Source organism: Rhamphochromis sp. 'chilingali' (genome assembly GCF_963969265.1).
Source record: "Rhamphochromis sp. 'chilingali' genome assembly, chromosome: 10".
Classification (NCBI taxonomy): Eukaryota; Metazoa; Chordata; class Actinopteri; order Cichliformes; family Cichlidae; genus Rhamphochromis; species Rhamphochromis sp. 'chilingali'.
Genome location: NC_137937.1, coordinates 31,460,201 through 31,484,153, shown reverse-complemented (window position 1 = coordinate 31,484,153; position 23,953 = coordinate 31,460,201). Strand labels below are relative to the sequence as shown.

Sequence of the window (23,953 nt, the reverse complement as noted above, 5' to 3'; positions counted from 1 at the left end):
CAGACTGTTCTCTCTGTTGAGGTCAGGAAAGCGATTCCGCTCCCTGAAGACCAACACAGAGAGACTGAGGAGGAGCTTCTTCCCGCAGGCGATACGGTCTCTCAATCACACCACCACACAGTACTCGCCCACACATATGGTTCTTACACACACACTGGACTTTCTGGACATTGTTTTTGCACAACACTGGTCACTATATTCTTCATTTCCGGTTAATACTTGTACAGCTGCTGTTATTGTGTATATATTTATTTATATTTAGATTCCTTCATACATTCTTATATAGTTATATATTGTGTATTGTGTATTTTGTTGTACAGTTATTTTATTTTCAACTTTAATTTATATATTTATCTTATTCTTCCCAGTTAAATTTACCCTTCATTCTAATTTGTGTTGTACAGTTATTTCATTTTTAACCTTAATTTATATTTTATTCCTTCCTAGTTAAATTTACCCTTTTTAATTTTTCATATTTATTTCCTATCTTATTCATAGCCTTTTCCTTTTTTGTTCTCTTTAGGTCACGAGCAGTTGTCCAAGCATTTCACTACATATCGTACTGTGTATGACTGTGTACGTGACAAATAAAATTTGAATTTGAATTTGAATTTAATTATTCACTGCAGGAGCCTCTATACACTGACTGTAGCTTGAATAATTGAAGAATGAGGGAACAAAGTCTGGACTTTTTAGGATCCTTGGATATTCGGTCATCACGTTGTAACCACAGTGATAAAAAATAAGTTACTTCATAGTATAATAGTATAAATTAGTATACATTAAATGTAATGTCACAGAATATCACCATGTGACTCATTTATTCACTAAATATATTCCTTAACTCTACTGACATGTAACTCTGTAGTTGAATCATGTATACATCACCTACTTTGTCTCAAGTGTGTTTACAATTCCTTTAGTCTGGTCTGTTTATTGGTTTTCTGTCTTAAATCTCAGCATTTCAGTAATAGTGTTCTATAACAGTTTCCTTCTTGAAGATTTCCAGGGGTACTCACTGGTTTCTGCCACCACAAAGTGTTTATGACTACAGTGACCTGACTCAAACTGCTGTATGTATGTCAAAACACTGTATATGAAGTCTCATTTCCTCCACTAGTTTTTCATTTGATTATATGATTATATGTAGCTAATAAGCAGTTACATATAGCAGCATTTTCCAAATTTTTGTTGATAGCAACAAATGACAGCTGTCGTTTCATTTGCTGTGGCAAGCATTGTAATTAAGCTATCGCCTGTTTGTGTCCCTAGTTTCCATGCTGTCCAAATTATTAGTATGTAATGATAAAGGAGAAACGGCAACTTGAATACCATGAGACATTTTGCATCGCCAATTTCGACCTGATGACTTCCAGACGTCATCTCACTTAAAAGTCTGATGTGCTTCAAAATGTGTGTGTGTGTGTTGTTACTGGTGACATGTGCATTTCCGCTTAGCAAACAGAGCTTGAAATTAAGACCATAGGTGGCATTAGTCATCGCAATCAGCGCAGAGTGGGTAGGCGACACTTAAGGACGGCAGACTTGTTCTCATTAGCTGCGGAGTGGCTGTGTTTTTCTTGACATGCTGTGAGTTTAAGAGTTGTTGTTATTGTCACAATGAAGTGCAGGACCCAAGCATGTTGTCCAATTTCTGTCTATTTTGAGACAAGTTTCTCTAAGGATTTGTTCAGCCAGTGAGCGGAAATGGTGGAAATGAGTCTGTCGAAGCGTTGCATTGCTAAAAAGCCCAATTTGTAGGGAGCTCTGTTTCGACGATTTCTAGCCAGATTTATTTCCCATCAGCGCAGTGGAGGTATTAGTGAAAATGACACGACCTGCTTAAGCAGAAAGGAATGAGCATGCAGCTCTCATAAAAGGTTTTATTAGTCTTTATATGAAATCATTTGGAACATCACAGTGTCTGAGTGCATAGTCTCAGAGGGATAGCTCAAGTGGGACGTGCAATTAGAGAAAGACTGCAAAGGGAGAATTATTGAAGGTGGTGCTTGAGAAGAATTAAGATTTCATTTACCCCCTCAGAATTTGTTTCTCTTCTGGGCCACTGCATCTTTGAGCCTTGAAATCTCTGGTGCATTTGCCATTTAGCTCTCGTGCTTTGTCTTGCCAACTTAATTAGCATCAGTGGACTTGGCTTGTCAGACTTTAATAAGCAAAAGCAATGATGGAAGTACTTGGTTGAGCTTGTAAACATAGACCAGGGAGCTCCGGTATTGAGGATGCAAGTACAGCTCCACATAGTGGATTATTTAGCAATGGCCAACCACATTTCTACCCACTAGTTCAAAGGGTCTAGCAAAACTGCAAAACCTAAATACTAAAACTGGCTTTGAATTTGAAAGCGTTCCCATGTTTTTCTTAAATGTTACAACAACTGCTTTTTCCCTTGAGTATAATAAGCTTTAACACTAATTATCACTTATAAATCTATCTTAAGTTGCTGTTGTATAGCTGTGTTGTAGGGTGATTTCATGTGTGCTGCTGTGATTATCTGGTTCTCCTGCCTAAAGGCAATCAGGTAAATGTTTTATAATCAATAAAGCTGCTATGGTTCACTGATCATGAATGTGCAGCAGTATTTTAGGAAAGAGCCCAGTGGCAGCCCTTTCAAGTAATTCATCTGCCTGCCAATCACCTGATGACTTTTTCATCTCCTGTCTACAGCACCTCACATCATAGCATTATAGCAATTTTCTCTGTTCCTTTATATTCAGTCTGTCCTGGATTCACTTTCCTGTCTTGTACATGAGTGTTAATGTAGCAGCATTGCTTGCTCATGAGCAGACATGTGCTGTGTTAGTAAACTGTTGACATAGAAGTTCTGTGGTATAAGCTTCTGAAATCTGCAATTGATGTGTGATGGTCTTAAAGGCTAAATAAGATAAAGTGGTGCACTTTCTTGTTTTAACAGATTTTCTTTTTCAAACTGTGCAAACTATTAACTAAACTGTGTGTTAATTTAAATGCATCATTAAAGTTCTTTATGCTTGTATGTTCCTTCAGGTTGTTTACACTGAGTGATCAGTACTATATAGACTGAACAGTAATTTTATTGTAAGTGAAATGAAAATTGCAGGTATGTTTTTGAATTATTACATGATTCAGCTGTTCATTTAGTAAACGAGTATCTAGGTAAACTAACTGGAGTATATAGTGGATGCTTTCATGTAAGGCAAATGAAGAGAACCGTGCCACTCATTTTTGGTACAGCGTCATGCTGGGAGCAGCTGTTTTATTCATGGAACTGTCGATTTGTTTGCCATTAATGTGGCTTAACGAAAGTGCCAGAAAAGGTTTCAAACGTATTTATATCGGGGGGAAAATATTCAGGAGTTTACCGAGATGGTTGTGGTGTAAATACATGTTGCACAAACTGAAGTAGTGTTTCTTATTACTTTAGCGAGTTTTCTCTGTTCATAAATAACTTAACAGCTCAACTGACATTTTGAAGAGTTGATGGCGTGTTTCTTCTAATTATTATTATTATGGATGAATCAAGCGCTCTGGCATACTCATTCTACTCAAGTAAAGTTCCACAGTCATCTTCATTTTTGGAAGAGAACATAAGGTTATGACTGATAAAATGGTTGTTGAACCTTTTCCGCACCAAACAGCCTCTGGCAAGTTTGCAGTTAGCAAGCAGTAGGATCCCCGTTTGCAGTGCTCAGATGCATGTGTACACTCTTGTGTGTAAGCCTGCCAGTGGAATTGGCTAGACTTCTTCCTCCTCTTTGGCTATACTGAGCACAGGGAGACAGCTCACCCACAGCAGTGCTAGCTCACTGCGTTAATATGTTTTGACAGAGGAAGCATTATCACAGCTCTCAACTCTCATCTGCAGCACGAAGCACGATGCTGAGGCGACCCCAGTGATCACGGAGATTTAAAGGGAGACTTATTAGGCCCACCAGCAGCTTTGGTTCAGTCTAACAAGCTTTTACCACTTTCAAAACATTAAGTGCAAATAAATGTTGCTGTCAGGTGACTGCTTTTAAAAAAAAAATCCCACTATATCAGTGTCCATTTCTAAACAAATAAATTAGCTGCAGTTGTGCATCCAGCTATACAGCTCAACAGTGACAGCAGTAGCGCTATGGCACAGCATGATGTTGCATACATCAGCTCTGCCCCCAAAACCCTGTTTCTTTTTTAAAAGAAATGTCTTTTTCCTTTCATCTTCGCAGCTGGAAGTTACTCATCTTGCATAATTGTGTTTAGTTCTTCTGCCAAGCATTTCTAAGTGGAAGGCTGTGCCAGCTATAGCCAACCAGCAGGCTTCACTCCTCTCTTAACATGTTTGTTATATCCCTGCATTGTGCTACCCACTAATGTAATTAATGCAAATATTCTTTTGTGCTTCATTAAATCTCGTTTTTAACCCTGAGTTGGGTCTGGGCTTCACCTGAAGTAACTGCAAGGGTTGAACAGCTCGTTCAAAGATGTTCGTTACTGCAGCCTCACATGAGATAAAACCCAGGACTATACTGCCATCTGTGTGGTTAGATATACTGTAAAATACATGAAAGCGCTCTCTCTCTCTCTCTCTCTCTCTCTCTCTCTCTCTCTCTCTCTCTCTCTCTCTCTCTCTCTCTCTCTCTCTCTCTCTCTCTCTCTCTCTCTCTCTCTCTCTCTCTGCTACACTGTCTGCAATCCTCTATTTCACCACTAAGTGGTGCTACTCGTGAACTCATTTACAATCCACTGTCTGGTTTTATGCCACATACATTGTTGCTTTTCTCTTTCCATTAACTGTCATTTTATGCTTCGGACTGTTTCCTTATGGTCAGCTATTACCTTTCCAGCACTTTGGATCACAAACACAGTCTTGGCGAGAGTATGTGTCACATGATACAACATGATTCATTTATCAGTTTACAGTTTGAAATGCAGCACCGCGCTGCTTGACAAATATTTATACAGAGATAAATGACTTTAGTACACGGAGACAGCATTATTGTCTATGATTTTACGAGTATGCACACATTGATTTTTAGAGAACATGAGCCTGTTAAAAGGTACTGGGTAATATCAACAAGTGTTCCTCGAATTTTATTGACCCTGTTTCCCACTAAAGCTTGGTAAAATGCAATAAAGTATAAGACTACCGTAAACTGCAGCCTTCAAAATAGAGTTTAATCAGCATGTTTTTAGAACAGTGCAATATGAAAAAGAACATAAACTAATCCAGCGATCAATCCTACCTTCGGAAAAAGGGCTGTTGTAAAAGGTTGGTTTCATTTGTACTTAAATCCAAACTGACTGTATGCTATAGTTACAGATGGGATTGTTAAGGTAGTTGTGTAGATCCCACTAAAACTGAAGACGTAACCGTTCAGTCATCCACAAGCCAGCCTCTCTAATCCCCAGGGTACTTTAAGCAGATAATTTAAAATGTTTCCTGCAGGTTGAACTGAGATCAGCATCTGCATCACAAATGGAGTGTGTAATGTGTTTTGTAAATGCATTACCAATGGGAGTTCAGCATGTATGGCTGCTTTGGCTAAATTAGGAATAAACCACACTGTAAACACATAACCAACAATAGCTCTGTGAGCTTGTAATCATGAACAGAAGATGAGGAATGTAACTGATTTTGAGTAACTATTCTAGATTAATGCCTAAAGAATCTTTTCAGTGAGCAAGACAGTTTTTATTAGATGACATAAATTTGAATTATAAATAAAATGTGAAAAATCTGGCAATCAGACTTGGGTTTTTGATGACAACATCCATACTGTACAGAGTTTAAATATATTTGCAAGGCTACTTACCTGTTTTTACCTGTCCTGTTTTAGTCTAAAGGCCACTTTTGAGGTGACTACCAATGAAGTTAGTTTTTGTATACATCGCTTTGTATCAGCTGTGGTTGTTTAAGAAGTGTTTTACAAGTAAAATTGGTATGGTGTGGTATGGAAATTCAGGATAAAGTAATTGAGCAGATAAATCAAAAGAGGTAAACTATTGCAGAATACCTTCACATCTTTAATCCCTGGTTCAGTATGTGTTAAGCAGTTTACATACAAAATGATCAGTGGCTGCAACGTTGGTTTCCCTTTGAATGACTTAATATGTACATTATGGGTCCTTTATCTCTGACTAACTGAGAGAGCCCTCCTTCCGTTACAAGACTTGAAAAAAACCCAAAGGACATATAATTCGGGGTTAAATTCATGTTTACATGTTGAGTTTTATTCTAACAGTTCAGGCTTCTTAAAAACACTTTTTAATTAATATTTTTCTTTAAAAAATGACTTTGTAAAATCAATTCCTATTTTTTTGTCATTTACAACTTTAAACTCTGGTGGTTTCTTTTTCATCACCTGCACACTCTCACACTAATATCATGTCAACTCCAGGTGTCCCGTGTTCCCATGCAAACCAGCACGATCATGCCTGAAGTGTTTGCCTATCCACCTGCTCATTTGTATGTGGTTTTTCGTCACTCCTGCCTGCAGCTACTGAAAGGATAGCACTTCTAAAGCTTCCAGTGAAGTTGAGATGAGGACAGCTTGATTTATTTTCAGCACTGTTTTTAATCATTAAAACGGTTTCAATAAGGTGTAGGCGCATCTAAATCTTCAGCTCGTTTTAGCTGACTGGACGATTTACTGCGGGACAGGACTGAAGAAGAATGAAGGGCACGTTGGCCTGATCAAAAGTAATCGGCGGTCATTAAATTTGAGCATCTTGGTTATGTAACATGCTGGGAAGCCCGGTTGGTCGAGCTCTTGACGCTACACCGTGACGACGTGAGGATCTCACAGACGCGCACGGGGACCTCTTATCTCCATCAGGGATGGAGGTAGATTCGATTAACAGGAGACAAGTTCATGCTTCCCTCAGTGTGTCTGAGGACCCCGTGATGCGACAGGGAGAGAGACAGTCTTCGTCCTCCTTCGTGCACCACCAGTGAGACCGGGATGCGGTTTTCCGGCGGTGTCGGTCGCTAACTGAGCCCATTTTGACACCAGGAGGAAAAAAACATATTGGCCGTTATCTGCTGGAGGTAACACTCGGGAAGCATGGCAGGCGCAAAGCTGACGCCCTCTCCCTCGGAGATCGACCCAGACGTCAAGACCGATGTTCAGAAAACACCAGAGCCCACCTGGGTCAATCCCTCCACCCCTATCCGGACCATCGGCTCTTTGGGGAGCGATGTCGACCAAAGGTAGCTGCCGCAGATCCGCACCAAAGGCGCATGTTTCTAAATGCAGCTCGCTTGCACACACGCAGCATCCTCACGGTGTTGCAAGCGACCGGCACATCAAGTCTTCCTAATAACTTGGCTGGTAATTAACAGTAGTCGTAATCAATATTTCATTACCATTAAAGCTGTCCGCCTGTAAACTGACATTTCCCACAAATTTACAGCGTAGTGTGGGAACTACGGTAGTTACGCATCGGGTCCTACAGGCTATATTTTCCCATTGGGATTAAACATTAAGGCAACCAGTACGACTCTTTGAGTCACTTTCACGACAGATGGCTGAATGATCGCAAACATTTCTGTCGTGAGTCATTTTGCTCCAGGCATCAATGGGATTCATTTAATGACTGCAGTGTATGGGATTACATAATTCAGTGGATGCTGCATTCCCATTACAATTTTATGAATCTGAGAGTTTGCGTGGGGTAGAAGTAGTCTTTTGCAGGTTGCATGAGCTAAGTTTTTTTAATGTTATTAATGCATATATATTAGATTGATAGATGAAATAAAAATGCAAACCACAGGAGAGCTCCTCACATACCCCCTCCCTATATAAAAATACTACATGTTATTTCACAATGTGCGGGCACCAGTCCATAAAATCTGCTTTTACTCTGCTACAATTTGATAGACAAATTAGATGTGGTTCCTGTAACAACTGAGGGATGCATTTTTTTTTTCTTTCGGAGACAAAAGAACTCAAGAGCTGCAGAAATGCTGCTGTTCAAGCTAATATTTGCACTGTTATCTGCAGGTTATGAGGTTGGGTTGACTGAAAACAGAGTGTGCTTATTTGGCTGTGCTTCAGAAACTACTGCACAGCCAGTATGCTGGTGGTGCAGTGTGCCCTGTCTCTCAATATTTATAGCACATATTTTTCTTCTCACTTTTTATGTGAAATACTGATATTTATCTGCATGTTTGATCAGATCTGCTGGGATTTAATCTGTTCTGAATGATGGAACATTTGCTGTTGGTTGTGATTTTAATATCCATATTGAGGCTACAAAAGCAACAGAGTGGCATGGGAAATAGCTAAACAACGTGATTACAGGAAGAATGTCAAATGCAGCACATTTGGATCAAAAAATCATAATCCTAAAATAATTGGCTACATTGTTTATTAGAAACTTTAATAAAAACAAAACAAAAACAAACCCCTTTAATTAAATATCGAGGATAGATTAGAAACATTCAGTTTTTACCACAGAATCCACCCTTCACTTTCTCAGCTAAAACCATGGGCAGAATACACACACCTCTGCAAAGCTGCCTCCCCGAGGCAAACGCCTCAACTTTAGCTACTGGATTTTGGATGACAGATCTGGAAGGATGTCAGAGTTTGTTACAGAGTTGGCAGAGATGTCTAAAGCCCTGAGAATTCAGGTGGACATAAATCAGAGTTGAGGCTTGAGCTATCACTAAATGGGAGCCATCTATTGATTCCGTTCAGTTCCAATTATTCATATAGTCCATACTGGTTTCTCAAGAACTTTACCTTGCAAAGTAAAGCTCTCACAACATCACAGGGACAAACCCAGTGATTCATATTGGATTTTTGTCTTCAGTCTTCCTTTTTTCAGTGTTTTTTGTCAAGCTTTATTAGCTGTCAAATCCTAACCGTTATGTTCAAACGGATGTTCAGTGTGGTGAACATGACAGTAGAGCAGATAACAAAACATGTCTACTAAAAATTGCAATTACAGCTGTGATCAAGACAATGAAGACAGAGGTTTAAAGTCCTATATATGCAAACAGGTGAGCTCAGTCATCAGTGCTACCAAAAAAAATAGGAGAAATATACACTAATGAAAACATTATTCACAGATGACACATCAGTACTTGTGATGATGATGATACTGGCAAAGACAGTGAATAATTAGCCAAAATTATAATGTGTGATTTTGACACTGAGGGAGGAGATGAAGCTTTTGAAGTTACTGGTGTCCTGTAGGTGGATATAGTCAAAGTGACAGTTCAGATCCGTAAGAGCAATTAAAACCCAACAAAAGCCAGTAAGTCTGTTGGCAGCTGAACACTGTAAGAATAGGTTTAGAGACACTGAACAATATTGACTATTGCTTTATTGCCATCCAAGACTGTTTAAAGGGTTGTCTAGTACACTATCTACAAACGGGTTGGCTGTAAAACCTAATGCATTAATTGGCCAGTTGCCCTGAGCGCGGTCCATCTCCTTTGTTTACAAGGTAGCGAGTTTTGTTGATAAGGGCTTATATCTTAATTGAGGACATAAATTAATAAAAGTTGGCCTTCATTTTCATCCAATCATTACATGACCAGATTTTTGCAGAGATAAAAAAAAAAGTGTATTAATTTATCCAAGTCACTTGCAGGGTGATGTCTGTAATCTGAGAGCTTTCTGGGTTGTGAAATGTGGTCAGCGGGGATTTCTGTCCAGCGGGCGATTTCTGTCCAGCTGGCTCAGGAATGAAAGGATGCGGAGAGAGTAAAAGAATCAATAATCTGGTCCATCGTATAGCACGGTCTATAGGGAATTCATCTATTTTGGCATAATTTACAACACCTCTATGTTTGTTTATATCGATTCTCTGGCCGTTATTGACATCTTAATATTGCAGGCAGTGAGAGACTAATTAAGTCTTGGAGGATTTTCAATAACAGAGAGAGAAGGATCATCTTTTAAACGCGGGATGTGGTCAGAACTGATAAACACATGCAGATTTATTTTGGCTTCGTCCATCTTCTCCACCACTTTGTCCTCGCAGTGAAAAATGTGTTTGCAAATCGAGCATTTGGTCTGCCTTGCTGAGGCACTATTATGCACTGTATATTCTCACTAAGAATGGACCAGGATATTGCAAAGGATGATTTGAATTTTTTAGGTCAGCTGCGTAAGAACTTGATAAAAGGCAGAGTGACTGATGTGCAGCGTAGGCTTTATCCCATTTGACATTTCAGCAACGCAGAGCCTTTCACGAAGCTCACGTCTGTCAGTCCAGAGTGCTTCTGCTTTTTTAGCCAAGTTAGCAAACTACTTGTGTACTTGTATCCTTGTACACTTAATATTACCTCTTCAGTATTAAAGCATCAAAGTTGACTTTAAATTATTAAATTTGTGCAAAAATGCTGGGCAAGTAGAAGGTCGTTGGTTCAGTTACAGTCAAACAAACAAATCACCATTGATGTTTTGTCAGGGAGGACAACCAGGCTAAATCAAAAATGCAGAGCTAGCTGCTGTGCTGACCCCGTCTGGCAGGGGAGTAGCCGAAAGTAGCTTTTATAGTAGGATTAAGTAGAAAACTCAATACGGCCACAAAACTGCTGTTCGATTAGACCCAATAATCCCAAAGATATAAAAGGGACAAATTCCACAGTATATATGTAATATGTGATAAGGTTTGTCTTTGTGATGTTTATTATTGCATCAGCAGAGATATTATAGGTAATAATTCTTTACTGTACCTGCTCTAAGTAGTAACTTATGCTAAGTAATATTTGACACTGTTGCAAAGCATATAACCTCCCTTCATTCATTTTGTTACTCCAGTTTTCAAGATTTAAAGTGGAAGAATAGTATATATTATATACCAGAATGATACTTTTGCTGTTAGCTTTTTCTGTGAATACAGACAGAAAATGTGATGAGGGAGCAGGGGAATAACATTAGGTAAAGGTAATGGGAGTTGACTTGGGGAAGGTGCGACTAAGGGCATTTTGACCATTTAGTATCTTTACCATCTAAACTTCAGTCTAGGATTACTGTATGAAATGGAGATGCTGCAGTGTGAGTCTCTTGAGTTGCTTCTGGGATGTGTGGAGAACAGTATGGCAAGCTACCAGACTGAAAACTACACTTCCCATTTGCCTTTGTAATTTCTGCAGTCATAAAGTATAAGTGCATGAAGCCCTCCCACATTATCTCTGTAGCTCTCACAGCTGAATGTTACTGGAAAACATACGTTGAAAGTGCTGGTCATGTTGCACATAACTCAGTACCTCCGCTCACACCTTTGCTCCAGATCTGCTCCAAAGAGGTGAGAATCAAGTTGTTCTTTACTGTAATTATTTGATCTTAAGTATACTAAGGCATGACGTTAATGACATAATCTAATAACGTCTGAATTATAATTGAAAACGGGACAGATTAGACTCTGCATGCAGTGTATCTGTTGTAAGCTAGTCTCCATTCATTTTAGCCTCTAAATTGTTTAAGCTCTTAGTAGCCAGATAGCATCTTTATTGACCAGTAAAGTGCTGTGAAATATCCACCAAATCACTAGCGGGATCACAGCAGAGCAGTGATGGTCCTGTTTTTATGTACATTATCTCTTATATAAGCCGACTAATCATTTGCTCATTGGTTTAACTCTGAATTAACATCTCAAACTGCTGAAATGTAGTAATAAGCAATGATAATATACTAATAAAACTGTTAGAAAATTAGTAAAGTGTTGCATTGCAAACCTGGTTCAGTGTGTTTCGTATGGTTCAGAAATTTCCCAAAAATGTCCAGCAGTCCACATTTTTTTTTTTTTTATCTTAAAGTTCTGTGTGTGCTAAATTCTCAAAGTGAATTTACTGAATTGAATCTGTCTTTCAGAAGTGGAAAATGTGATGTTATTAATCATTTAAGGTTGTAGAAATGTTTTTAACATCATTCTAGATTACTTGAAGAAAGAATTGCTTGGTTTCAGGTAGGGCTGCACGATTTTGCGTAAAATGAGAATCACGATTTTTTTGCTTAGAATTGAGATCACGATTCTCTCACGATTTTCTTTTCCAGTATAAATATTTATTGCACTTATTAACTGCACATCAACTTCAGGTGAGACTGAACATAAAAACAATAAATAAACATAAAAACAACAAATGTCTCACATTATGTCGTTGCCGCAAAACGTTGTACTGCTTGAAATTCCATCTCCACCGTTGCTCGACACTGCGTGTATAGAGCAGGTAGTGCAACAATAGAAAAATAGTTGCGGGACGGCACTGTGTAGCGTTTGTCTAGGGTGTTGATCATTTTCCTAAATCCCTCGTTTTGCACAGTGTTGATGGGAGCCATATCTTTGTTCAGGTGATAAGTAATAGCCTCCGTAATTTCTTTGTGCCTGCGGGAGTTCGACGGGTATAGGGAAGCGCTGTATAATGTTCCCGTTCCCGTTATTGATGTTTGGGTGGTTGACGGGGTTTTTTCCCCTGCCAATTTTAGCAGCCAGCTTCTGTATCACGTGGTATAAGGCTCCGCCCTTGTCATTTGTTGAGCAGGAAGAGTGAGCGCTTGTTTTCATGCAGATTACGTCCCGGATCAAAATGCGGTACAATCGTCGTCTTTTTTTCTTTTTTTTAAAATCATTGTCATTTGGAAATGAGATCGCACATAAGTATGAATTGAGATCGCAATTTTCTAACAATTAATCGTGCAGCCCTAGTTTCAGGATATTGAGCCATTAGAAGAAAGTTGCAGATAAATGAGTGTACATGGACACTGATCTTTGGAAATTAGAATGAAACCCATTTTCACTGGCATGTTGGAAGTGAGAGCCATTGTTGAGATGGTAAAACGTGCTTGATTAATTACTGAAATGGCAAAGTCCTCCCTTGTGACCTCTCTATTTCCTGAGTGGAATGGACAGTCCATTAGTCCATTTAGAGTTTTGACAATCTTCTCAACGCAAACCTCTCAGCTCTGCAGTCTTTATTTTCAACACATATTCCTCCACCACCTCTTTTTTTATAGGTTTGACTGATATAAAGACCTTGTTCATGTAGAGATTTCAAAGACAATTCAACCCACCCTTTGTCCATTCACTTTTCCCCAAAATTGATATGGAATATTTTTAAATATACTCCAGACACTGAAGCAGCTTACTTACTAGATTAACAGTAAATTCAATTTTTTTTTGAGTTTTTGGGGGTTATTGGGATATTTTCATAGGTCATAGTGAATACTTAAGGGTGGAGTGGGGGCAGCTGAACATGTGGTGTTACCTGACTGAATATAGTATACATATAGTATGTATACATACCGTTTACAAGAGTTAAAGGAAAGGGCTGTGCTGTGATTTCTTCTATATTTACTTTTACCTCAAGTTCATAAGTACGAAGACAGAATATCACATTTATTTTTCTCTCACACAAAGCTAAGGTATATTTTCTCACTTTAAAACAAAGGAAAGTAATGTCCTAATCCCAAAGTGATACTCTGAATATATACCAAATGAAAGCAGTGTACAAAAGAAGAATCACTGGTATTAAAATGAGAAAAATCTGTGTAATAAAAGTCTGCCCCATGAATGGCCTTTTGACTCAGACAAGACCCCAGACAAGATTTTTTTTTTTCCATGAAATTTGTACCTGTGTAATTACTGTGTTCATGTTGTTTCCATTTTTGAATCTGTGACGTTATGTATTACAGTATAAAAGAAAAATCCCATTTAAAAACTCATACGTTTTGATTTGTTGTCAGACAAAAATGCACACTATATTATATAAAATACTACAACTTTCAGCCTCAGTAAGAAGAATGTAAGAAAATAATCGACGTAAGACTACTTCTTCTGCTTCAAATCAAATTGTACATTTAACCTGTGACCCTTTGCGCCTCAGATCTATTCATTTGTTAGTGAGTGAAATTATCTGGGTATGTCTCTGTTTGTCACCTCCCTCAGTGTTACATACTTCCCTTCTTTTAACGGTCATCTCAATATGGCAACTTTGAGACTGACCCTGAGGATGTGTACACTGACTCCCTGTGGTTTGCGTTAAGTGTTCCATCTGTTCTTATGGTTAACTTAATGCTTTTTTATGTCACGTTAACCTCAGATATAACCAGTATCCACTGTAAATGTTTATATTTACTTGCATGTGAAGTTTAATGGTGACTTAATGAAACCTGGTGGAAAAGTCTTGCAGTAAGAAACAGCCACTCAAATATAGTATTTGGTTAACCTGTTTATTTTATATGCCTTAGGTAGAATTCCTTTAGGAATTTCACTAACATATTGTCACATTCCACTTTGGCCTTTCTTGCTGCACAACTGATTTAAAATTCTCTCTGAAGTTTAAATTTGGCTCCATTATAACTAAGATGCAAGTAATGAAACTACATTGCAGTGGCATCCTTTTCTTGCTTTTCATCCTTTCCTTCCCTTTCCTGCTTTCTTGACCCCACTCTCTCCTAACCTGTACCTATCTGTGTCCGTGTGTGCTGCGTCCAGGTATCAGGAGGAGTACAGTATGGACTCAACCAATGCCCAGTAAGTCTCTGGCAGCATCATGCTTGCATGGCATGGATTGTGTCTGCAGTGATAACTGGACTGCGAGCACCAAAGCATATGCATAAAGCACTTTTCACTGGATTTTGCCTACACCATGTGTAAACATAATGCCATTACTGTGATAAGTTGCAAAGTTGGTAGATGATGCAGAAAGGTCATTCTTTGGCTACCTTTTCAACAGTTGTTGTGGAAAAGATGTTTGGTCCATTTATGGAAACTGGCCACATTTGATCATACCACTGTAAATGTTGGAAAGGTAGCTTTCAATAAAGTAAATGCTGGTGTATTTGTTTTTCAACTGAATGTGCACGCCAGGCTTCACCACTTCAGTGTTGTCAATGTCCATTTGTGGGCTTGAAACATGCAACTGTGTGAGCAAATATGACAGAATTCCTAGAAAAACAAAGAGCTAAATATTGTTGAAATGGGGGCTGAAAACACTAACATGGAAATGATTCATGCCTTACTTACCATATAATGTGCATGTTGGTGAGTTGAAAATCATTGAAATGTTTATCATCTTTTAGACCGACTGAGTTAGATGGTCTTTTTTTTTTTTCTTTTTTTCTTTTTTTTTTACTGCAATACCTTTTGGGAAATTGAGACATTTCAGTGATAACTCAGATTTTGGGTTGTGGCTGTAGGTGATGGATCATCAATAACGTGGTAAAACCTGAATATGGAATCTGTAGAATTCCTTCTCTTCTGTAGGTGGTTTTCCTTTAGCTGTTATGACTATGAGTTATGACTCGAAATGACAAGTGCAAAGTGTAAATGTATACCAGTCAACAACATCATCGAAACCTTTTCTACAGTTTCACATTAAAACAATACATTTTAATGAGATGATCAATGTTATTTGCATCCCCTGTCAGTCGTTATTATTGATGTGACTGACTGGTACAAGTCACATCATCTCTATGCTGCAATTGTTAGTCATGTTGCAATGAAGTGCTGGGTTCTTTCTGTGTGGGGCTGTAGGTGTGAATGTGACCGTGAATGTTGGTTTTGCCCCTGATGTTGCTCCTGATGGCTGGAATAGATTCCATCCATGAATTGGATAAGTGGATGTTAAGAAAATGGATGAATAAATGGGGGGGGGGGAAAGATTTTCCAGCATATATATATTGGTGTTTCAATTATTCAGATCTAAAAGTTTGAATAAACAACAACAAATTTATAGTCAGATTATGGTTTATTTATTGAACTTGTACAGATAGAGGAAGTTTGTAGTGTTTATGGGAGCAGTTGTCTTGTCTTGTCCAACATATGAATAATGTGCAATAGCAGCTATGGTTAACCTGTAGATGTAAACACCTGCCAAACAAACATTGAATTTGTGACACGTTCTGTAACATTATTAATCCTTCAGCAACATTAATGCTCCAACCTTTTACCGACACACCGCAAAAGAAGCTGAAATGTCAAGATCCTCCCTCCTTTGTCAGAAATGACAGGTCATTTGACCTTTAAGGCTGCGGTTTTATTCTTGATTAACCATCCTGTCAGTAAACTGGAAATGGTAATGTCACATACACTAATGACAGTGAATCTGTGTGTGTTTACTCTATCGGTTATCTGTTCATTTATTTGTTTTTTCTGACTGTCTGTGTAACAAATGTATATGTTTAACTTAATTTAATGAAACCACAGTTAACAGAAAACATATTTGATTACTATTCATTTTCCTTTGGCTCTTATTGAAAACGCTTGTTCAAGAAACACTGGTATAACTTGTCAGCAGCAGACCTTTCAGCTGTGGTTGCTAATAGAATACTTTGTACTGCTGTGTAATGCTACTTTGTTGGCTATGCAGTTGGAGGTTGGGTTGAACATTGTGGGTGTGTTGAGCTATACGCATGTGTTAACTAAAAAGTGCTTAATTAAAGGCAGTGCATTTTAACACGGTGTTAAAGGATATGCCTTTTAAACTGTATTCACTGTGGGGTGATTGACCTTGTTTCCGTGGTGCAGCAGTTGCATTACCCTGGCAACACCATGAGGAATCTTGAAGTCATTTTTAACTAGGATATGTCCTTCAGTGCGCATCATCAATATGTAGGACTGCTTTCTTCCATTTGCGCAATATCTCCAAAATTAGAAACATTGTGTCTGAGAGTGAAACTAGAAACTAGTATTACTTCTAGGCTGGACTACTGTAATTCGTTATTATCAGGATGTTCTACCTGTACCTGAAAAGTTTTCGATTGATCCAAAATGCTGCAGCAAGAGTACTGACAGGGATTAGAAAGAGATAGCATATTTCTCCTGTAATGCTTCTCTTCATTAGCTCCCTGTTGAATCCAGAATTAAATTTAAAATCCTGCTCCTTACATACAAGGTCTTAAATAATCAGGCCTCATCTTGTGTTAATGATGTTTTAGTACCATATCACCCCTTTATGGGACAGACTTCTCATTCCTAGAGTATTTAAAAGTAGAATGGGATGCAGAGCCTTCAGTTTTCAGGCCCATCTTCTGTGGAACCAGCTTCTAGTTTGGATTCAGGAGACAGACACTATCTCTAGTTTTAAGATTAGGCTTAAAACGTTCCTTTCTGATAAAGCATATAGTTGGGGTTGGATCAGGTGACCCTGAATCCTCCCTTAGTTATGCTGCAATAGGTCTAGGTTGCTATGAGATTATCATGATGCATTTAGTGTTTTTTCTTTAATTACCTTTTTCACTATGTTGTTTATACATTCTGCATTTCATATTCGTTATTATTAATCTGACCTTGGTTCTGCTGGAGATTTCTTCCTGTTAAAAGGGAGTTTCTCCTTCCCACTGTCACCAAAGCGCTTGATCATAGGTGGTCATATGATGATTATGGTTTTCTCTGTTTCCTTTGTATTATTGTAGGGTCCTTACTTTACAATATAAAACACCTTGAGGCAACTGTTGTTGTGATTTGGCACCATATAAATAAAATTAAATTGAAGTTGACGCAGTGCAGTGGTTACTTAACCATTTCTTTCAATGATTACAATTTAATGAAACATTAAAACAATATTTAACTGCATTTTTATTTGCCTGTGAAACATTTTCATACAATTCTTGCAAAGGAGGGAAATTCATGAAGTTAGTATTTCCTCTACAAAAAGACATTATTAGGGTATTTTGACATTATTTCTTTTTTTTTTTAAATCCAACTCATGAATAACTTATTTTTTTTTACCATTTTATGAATTAGACCCTTCTGTGGTCTTTAACATCACCCCAGTGCCATTATCCAATCTGACAACCTTGTGCTTTTAAGTCTTATCCAGGCACTGAGGTCTCTGCACTTTTTACAGTGCTAAGCCTTAAACTCAGGACCTCTGTAAATCTGGAGTTCATGCACATTCTGATTCTTTCATAGAAAAGGATTATCAAAACTCACACATGGAGGCTAGATCTAAATTATTTCTGCACTTAGAGCACTTGAGCAGTACCCTGTTAAAAACCTCAACATTTTGTACCTTTTCGTTTTCTGCGGACAAAGGAACATCTCTTTTATGTGATGTCGCTTTCGTTTTATGAAACTATTCGACAAACAACATTGCTACAATGCTCTTGAAATATTCAGTCAAGAGGAGGATAAATTTGGTTTTACAAAATAGGGCTGAACGATTATGGAAAATAATCTAATTGCGATTTTTTGCCCCAATATTGCGATTGCGATGCGATATGCGATTATTTTTTAAGGTATTTGTCTTCTGTATTATTAAACAAAGACAAGCAATACATCATATAGTATGGCCAATACTATATTACATTAATTTTAAACTGTTCTTTCCTGGAAGACAGACCTCTGTTATGATGACATGAGGTGATGCATGAATTGATGACTGACATTTTTTATTTAACTTCTTCAATCACAACAGTATATTTGAACATACACAATAGTTTATTTTTAGCTTACAAACATCTGAGCATAAAGTGCTGACAAGGAACCCTGGTGTAAACATTAAAATGAAAGTCAGTACAATGTGCGGATTGCAGAAATATACATAAAAAAAATCAGTGGCTTTACCACACTCAGTTTTTCGACATCTGTGAACTACTAGACAGTCATTCAACTAAAAAATAATATTAAATAAATAAAACTAATAAATAAAAAATACACACATCTTACTGATCTCTGCAGTCAGTAACATTACACATAAAGTGCAAACATAATAGCAATTGTATAAACACACACACAAACACGCCTTTAAAGTTTAAAGGCGTGAAATTGGACGGTCTAGTTCTGATTAGCGTCACCGCTGTCTCGGTGGAGTTTAATAAACTCGGCCGTCTGCTTCTTGCTATCTAAAATATAACCAGACACTGGTGTAAATTCTCGACTGTCTCATACTTCTGTTTAATAAGTTTTCTGTTTGACGTTTAGTCAGCTGTGTGAAAACCAAGGAGGAACCCACCCGGGGGATTAATAAAGTTTTATTTTATCTAATCTAATAACTTTAATCTCAGCCAAACCGATTTACTCACGAACAAACAAAACACTGAAAAAAGCCCAACAATAACATTTTTAGGTTGTCTAAGTGACTTATATATTACGTTTAACCCGAGCAGCGAAACTCCGCGGTGATCTGAAAATGATGTGCCGGGAGTTGTGCCGTTCTCGGCCGCATCAGTAACCCTCGAGCTCCCGGCTAGCTGTCGAGCTGGTGGGTAGCAGACGCCTCTGAAAACGTCGAAGCACTTTTGCAAATATGGGATATCTTGATAAACCGAGCAGATATTTGATGTTTACACAACTACTTTCTCGCCTGAAAATATGTTAAAAGTTTATTTTGTGACCCAGAAAGATTAGTATGAGTAATTTTAAAACTTAGTAGCGGCCGCCATTGCTGGAAACTGGAGTTTGGCTGGGCCGCGCTATGAATTCTGGGATATGGTAGTAATTTGGACAGCCTTCGGCGCGTCGCTGTGACGTAATCGGTCTACAAATGCGGCCTCAGGAGGATGCAGCCCATGAATTGTATAATATAATCGCAGTATAATCGCAGCCTTTGCGGTTAGAAAATTGCACTTGATCACGTCGCGATATTATCGCAAATGCGATATATCGTTCAGCCCTATTACAAAACCAGCACAGTCAGCACAGCAGGCAGCAATCTTAAAGCTGCACATTTGTGTCAGAACTCCTTAATAAACCGTGAAAGACATATGACAGTTGCTTTGAATAAGCAGCTTTCAGATGCCTATTTAAGGCTTCATTGCACTAACGTTTGCTCATACATTCATAAGTATTAGGAACAAAACCATTCAGTGTAATCTGGGTCCGTCAGCGGTCCACACCACCCACGCTCATGTGCAGCAGCTTACAAGTTGTACATATCCTATAGACAACCAGAAATCACCATCCCTGCCCTTTCATGTTTCCCTTGTCTATCCACTGAACACACAGGTCCTATTAAAGTTAGTGAGGAAGGCTTCCCCTCCAGATGATTATGACACAAACACTTACACATCCTTCTTGAGGATTGTGGATTCAGTGTCCATTTGATAAGCTGCCTTCACAGTTAACACAGTCGCGTCTGAGCTGAAGTCCATATTCTATCTTTGCACTATAATAAGGCTTTGGAAAAGTACCTGCAACAATTGGGAAGTTTTGAGTGCTTTAGAGTGATAGAAGTAGAGAATAACAATGAAGCCACTGCTTTTTATTCGAGGAGTATTTTTAGAAGCCTTGCAGCGTTTATATCAGGAACACTTTAGTGGGAGGTGAATAGGACATTTTCTATTTTCAACTCTTTGCTTTGTCAGAGGGGCAGCAGAGCAAATCCGCCATCAGAAAATCTAAAACTGTATTAAGGCTGTGATGTGAAAGATGTTTTTTTCTAACACTGTTTACAGGTAAGATGCATCATTAATGGTCTGCATAGTGATTCTGTGGCCTGGTTATCATCAGAAACCTTGAATTCATTGGTCGCTTCACTAAGGCTGCCTGGTTGGTCAGGGATAATCAAACTGATGTGTTACAGATTTGGTTCTTTGCAACTAGTTGCAACTGGCAGACTGCAAACTAAAACATACAAGGCAAGGTTGCTATTGATTGGGCTCTGCAATAGATGCAGAGCATGAAGCATCTGAGTACCATCTTAGGACTGATATCTGTTGTAGGCTCCTTCTTGAGTGACTATTACGACCCCCATTGTCTTGTTGTGGTGTTTGCCTGTGCTTGATTCTGCAAAACCCTCACACATATTCCATATGGCGCAGAGCATCTGGCGGCTGTTAGACAGAATTTGTTTTTTGTTCGTTCTTTTTTTTTTTTTTTTTTTTAATCTAGAATGGGGCTTTGAACAGATCTGTTCTGCTCGTCTGATTATCCCGAGGTCAACAAGCTGTTTGATGTTTATTTACATGGTCTACAAAGCAGTTGTAGTTGTTCAGTGTCTCACATGAGGAGCTCATAAAATTGCAATCCTGTCACAGGCAGCGGTCACTGTAAACAGCATTTGTATTTGTGTTTGTTTGTGTGCCACCTCAATACTATACATATATGTATATATATTAGTGTTGAAGCTCTATATACCGTAAAGAGTTGTTAGTTGAGGACTCAAGGTCATATGATGCATCTATCCTGTGTGCGAACAAAGGGACTGCATCTTCTTAAAGTTATTGTCTGTTGTGAACACTGTGTGACTCCTTGGATATACAGACTACTAATCATCTTACCCTACAGTCATTGGTGGTGGTTGTTTGCAGACTCGAGATGCCAAAGGAAAGAGAGTATGTACTTGAAAGGTATTGCTGTGGGTTCACAGCTCCTGGCAGCCACCTTATGTGTAAGAAGACCTTTTTGTACCCTTGGTCAGAAGTGTTTTATAAGCACGATAAAAGGTAAGGACAGCAAATGTTTATCCTTGTGTATTATGTGGACAGAAATAAGTGTGATGAGAAGTGCTGTAAGGCCATAATTTTGACTGGCTAGTTTAAAAAAAAAAAAAAATCCACAGAGGCAATTCAGTAATTTATAGCTTCTTATTCAAGTCCATTTTTTGCTTTTTCAGTTGTGAAGGACCATAGCTTAGAACTGTATTCTGAATCTTTGTCAGTAAAATATTGTTTATATGGTTCAAATGACTGAAATTATAGAACAAATGCACAGTTTTGAGACTACTGAATGTTGGGTTAAGTCATTTTTAAATATAGTCTCAGGAACTTTATGACATGGAAATTGAGAGCCATTGGTCTTAAGAAAGTAATGGAAAGCTAGAGCCATATGCAAGACATGTCTGAATGGCATATTGAAGTCCTAGTTGTTGACATATTTCTTGTTGTGTACTTTGTGTAGCAAAGCATATACAAAATCGACTTTTCTTCAATCCAAAATACTTTGATTGATTGATTGATTGATTGATTGGTAATTTATTTCAACATGTGAACAATATACAAGTACATTTAGAAAAGAAATGAGAGAAAAAAAAATATACTATACAAATTACATACAAAAAAACATTCTGATTAATTTACATGTTGAAAGGGAGTGGGAAGAAGTATACACTTATTTAATCCCACCCCTGTCCCATAAATTATCAGTGAATATTTAGTCAGCTTCCTTACTGATATAATTTGTAATAAAAATAGTGAACAGATTTCTGATATACTATATACTATAATATCACATCATGAATTTTTTGTTTGTTTGTTTTTAAATAGAGACATTCACTTAATTTAAATATTTTCCTTTTCTTTATAGATCGAGAAGATCATATTTTTATAACTCTTTTTGAACAGTTTTATGTTTGGACATTGCTTTAATTCCATATTCAGTTTGTTCCATAGTTTCACTCCTTGAACAGAAACACAAAAGCCTTTTCTTGTAGTACGTACCTTCATTGTTTTGAAGTTACAAAAACCCCTTAAATTATAACTTCCTTCTTTCAAAAAAAACATACTCTGAATATTACCTGGCAGTTCTTTATTTTTTGCTTTGAATAGAATTTGTGCTGTTTGGAATTTCACTATATCGTCAATTTTCAATATTTCAGACTGCAAAAATAGTGAGTTTGTATGTTCCCTATAACCTGCATTGTGGATGATTCGAATTGCTTTCTTTTGAAGAGTAAAAAGTGAATGTAATGTGGTTTTATAGTTATTGCCCCAGACCTCTGCACAATAGCTTAAGTATGGTGAAACCAGTGAACAGTAGAGAATATGAAGTGATGTTCTGTCGAATACCTGTTTTGCCTTGTTTAGTACTGCAATGCTTCGTGATACTTTGGAATGAATATATCTTACGTGAGCTCTCCAGTTAAGTTTTTCATCTATTATTACCCCCAGAAATTTATTTTCACTGACTCTTTCAATATCAACACCATTTATTTGAATCTTTGCATTTGTATTTAAACTACTATTTCCAAATAACATAAGTTTAGATTTATTCAAATGTAATGATAATTTGTTTTTATCAAGCCAGAACTTCACTTTACTTATTTCATTAGTCATATCCTCCAATAAATTCTGCAGATCATCACCAGAGCAAAAAATGTTTGTATCGTCAGCAAAGAGAACCATTTTTAATACTTTGGACACTTTACAGATGTCGTTAATGTACAAGTTGAAGAATTTTGGACCCAAAACTGACCCTTGGGGTACACCACAAGCAATGTCCATACATAAGGAGCAACCACCATTTATTTTCACAAACTGCTTTCTGTCACTTAAATAACTCCGGACCCAATCTAAAACTACCCCTCTGACACCATAACGTTCCAGTTTTCTTATTAATATATCATGATCTATAGTGTCAAATGCCTTTGTCAAGTCTATGAATAACCCAGCCACATATTGCTTTTTGTCTATGGAATTTGTGATGTATTCTATTGAATCTAATAGTGCCGATGATGTTGATCTGCTTGATCTGAATCCGTACTGACTCTCAGTGAGTAGTTTATGTTTATCTATAAATTTTTCCAGTCTGTTTTTAAACAGTTTTTCAAGAACTTTTGAGAATTGAGGTAGTAAAGAGACAGGCCTGTAGTTTGTGAAATGGTGTTTGTTTCCAGATTTGTATAGAGGTATAACTTTTGCTATTTTCATTCTGTCTGGAAATCGACCAGTTTGAAATGATAAATTACAGATGTATGTAAATGGTTTTATAATAGCCTCAATGACTCTTTTAACCACTATCATATCAATATCATTACAATCCAAAGATTTGTGATTTTTACATTTTTTGACAATTTCAAGAACTTCATTTTCATCAACGGCTGTGAGAAACATAGAATATGGATTTCTGTCAATCAGTGTATCGGGTTTTTCCTGTGCTTTCCCAGGATGAGTGATTGTTCTTGCTAAATTTGGTCCAGCAGTTACAAAGAATTCATTGAGACTATTTGCCACAACATCCATATTGTATTCTTCATGGTCATTACAAATGAAATACTTGGGATAGTTCTTTTGTCCAGTCCCACATTTTATAACACTGTTCAGGATTTCCCATAATCTTTTATTATTATTTCTATTTA

The 23,953-nt window shown here is 37.7% G+C and overlaps 1 protein-coding gene across 1 annotated transcript in view; it reads left to right on the top strand.

Annotated features, from left to right (window-relative positions):
• The window catches only part of kcnt1b (potassium sodium-activated channel subfamily T member 1b), an 80,438-nt gene that overhangs the window by 11,668 nt on the left and 44,817 nt on the right, over positions 1-23,953 (top strand). Inside the window, exon 5 of the mRNA XM_080893629.1 lies at positions 14,431-14,469. Coding sequence (XP_080749755.1) covers positions 14,431-14,469 — 39 coding nt within the window. The remainder of the gene's footprint in view (positions 1-14,430; positions 14,470-23,953) is intronic.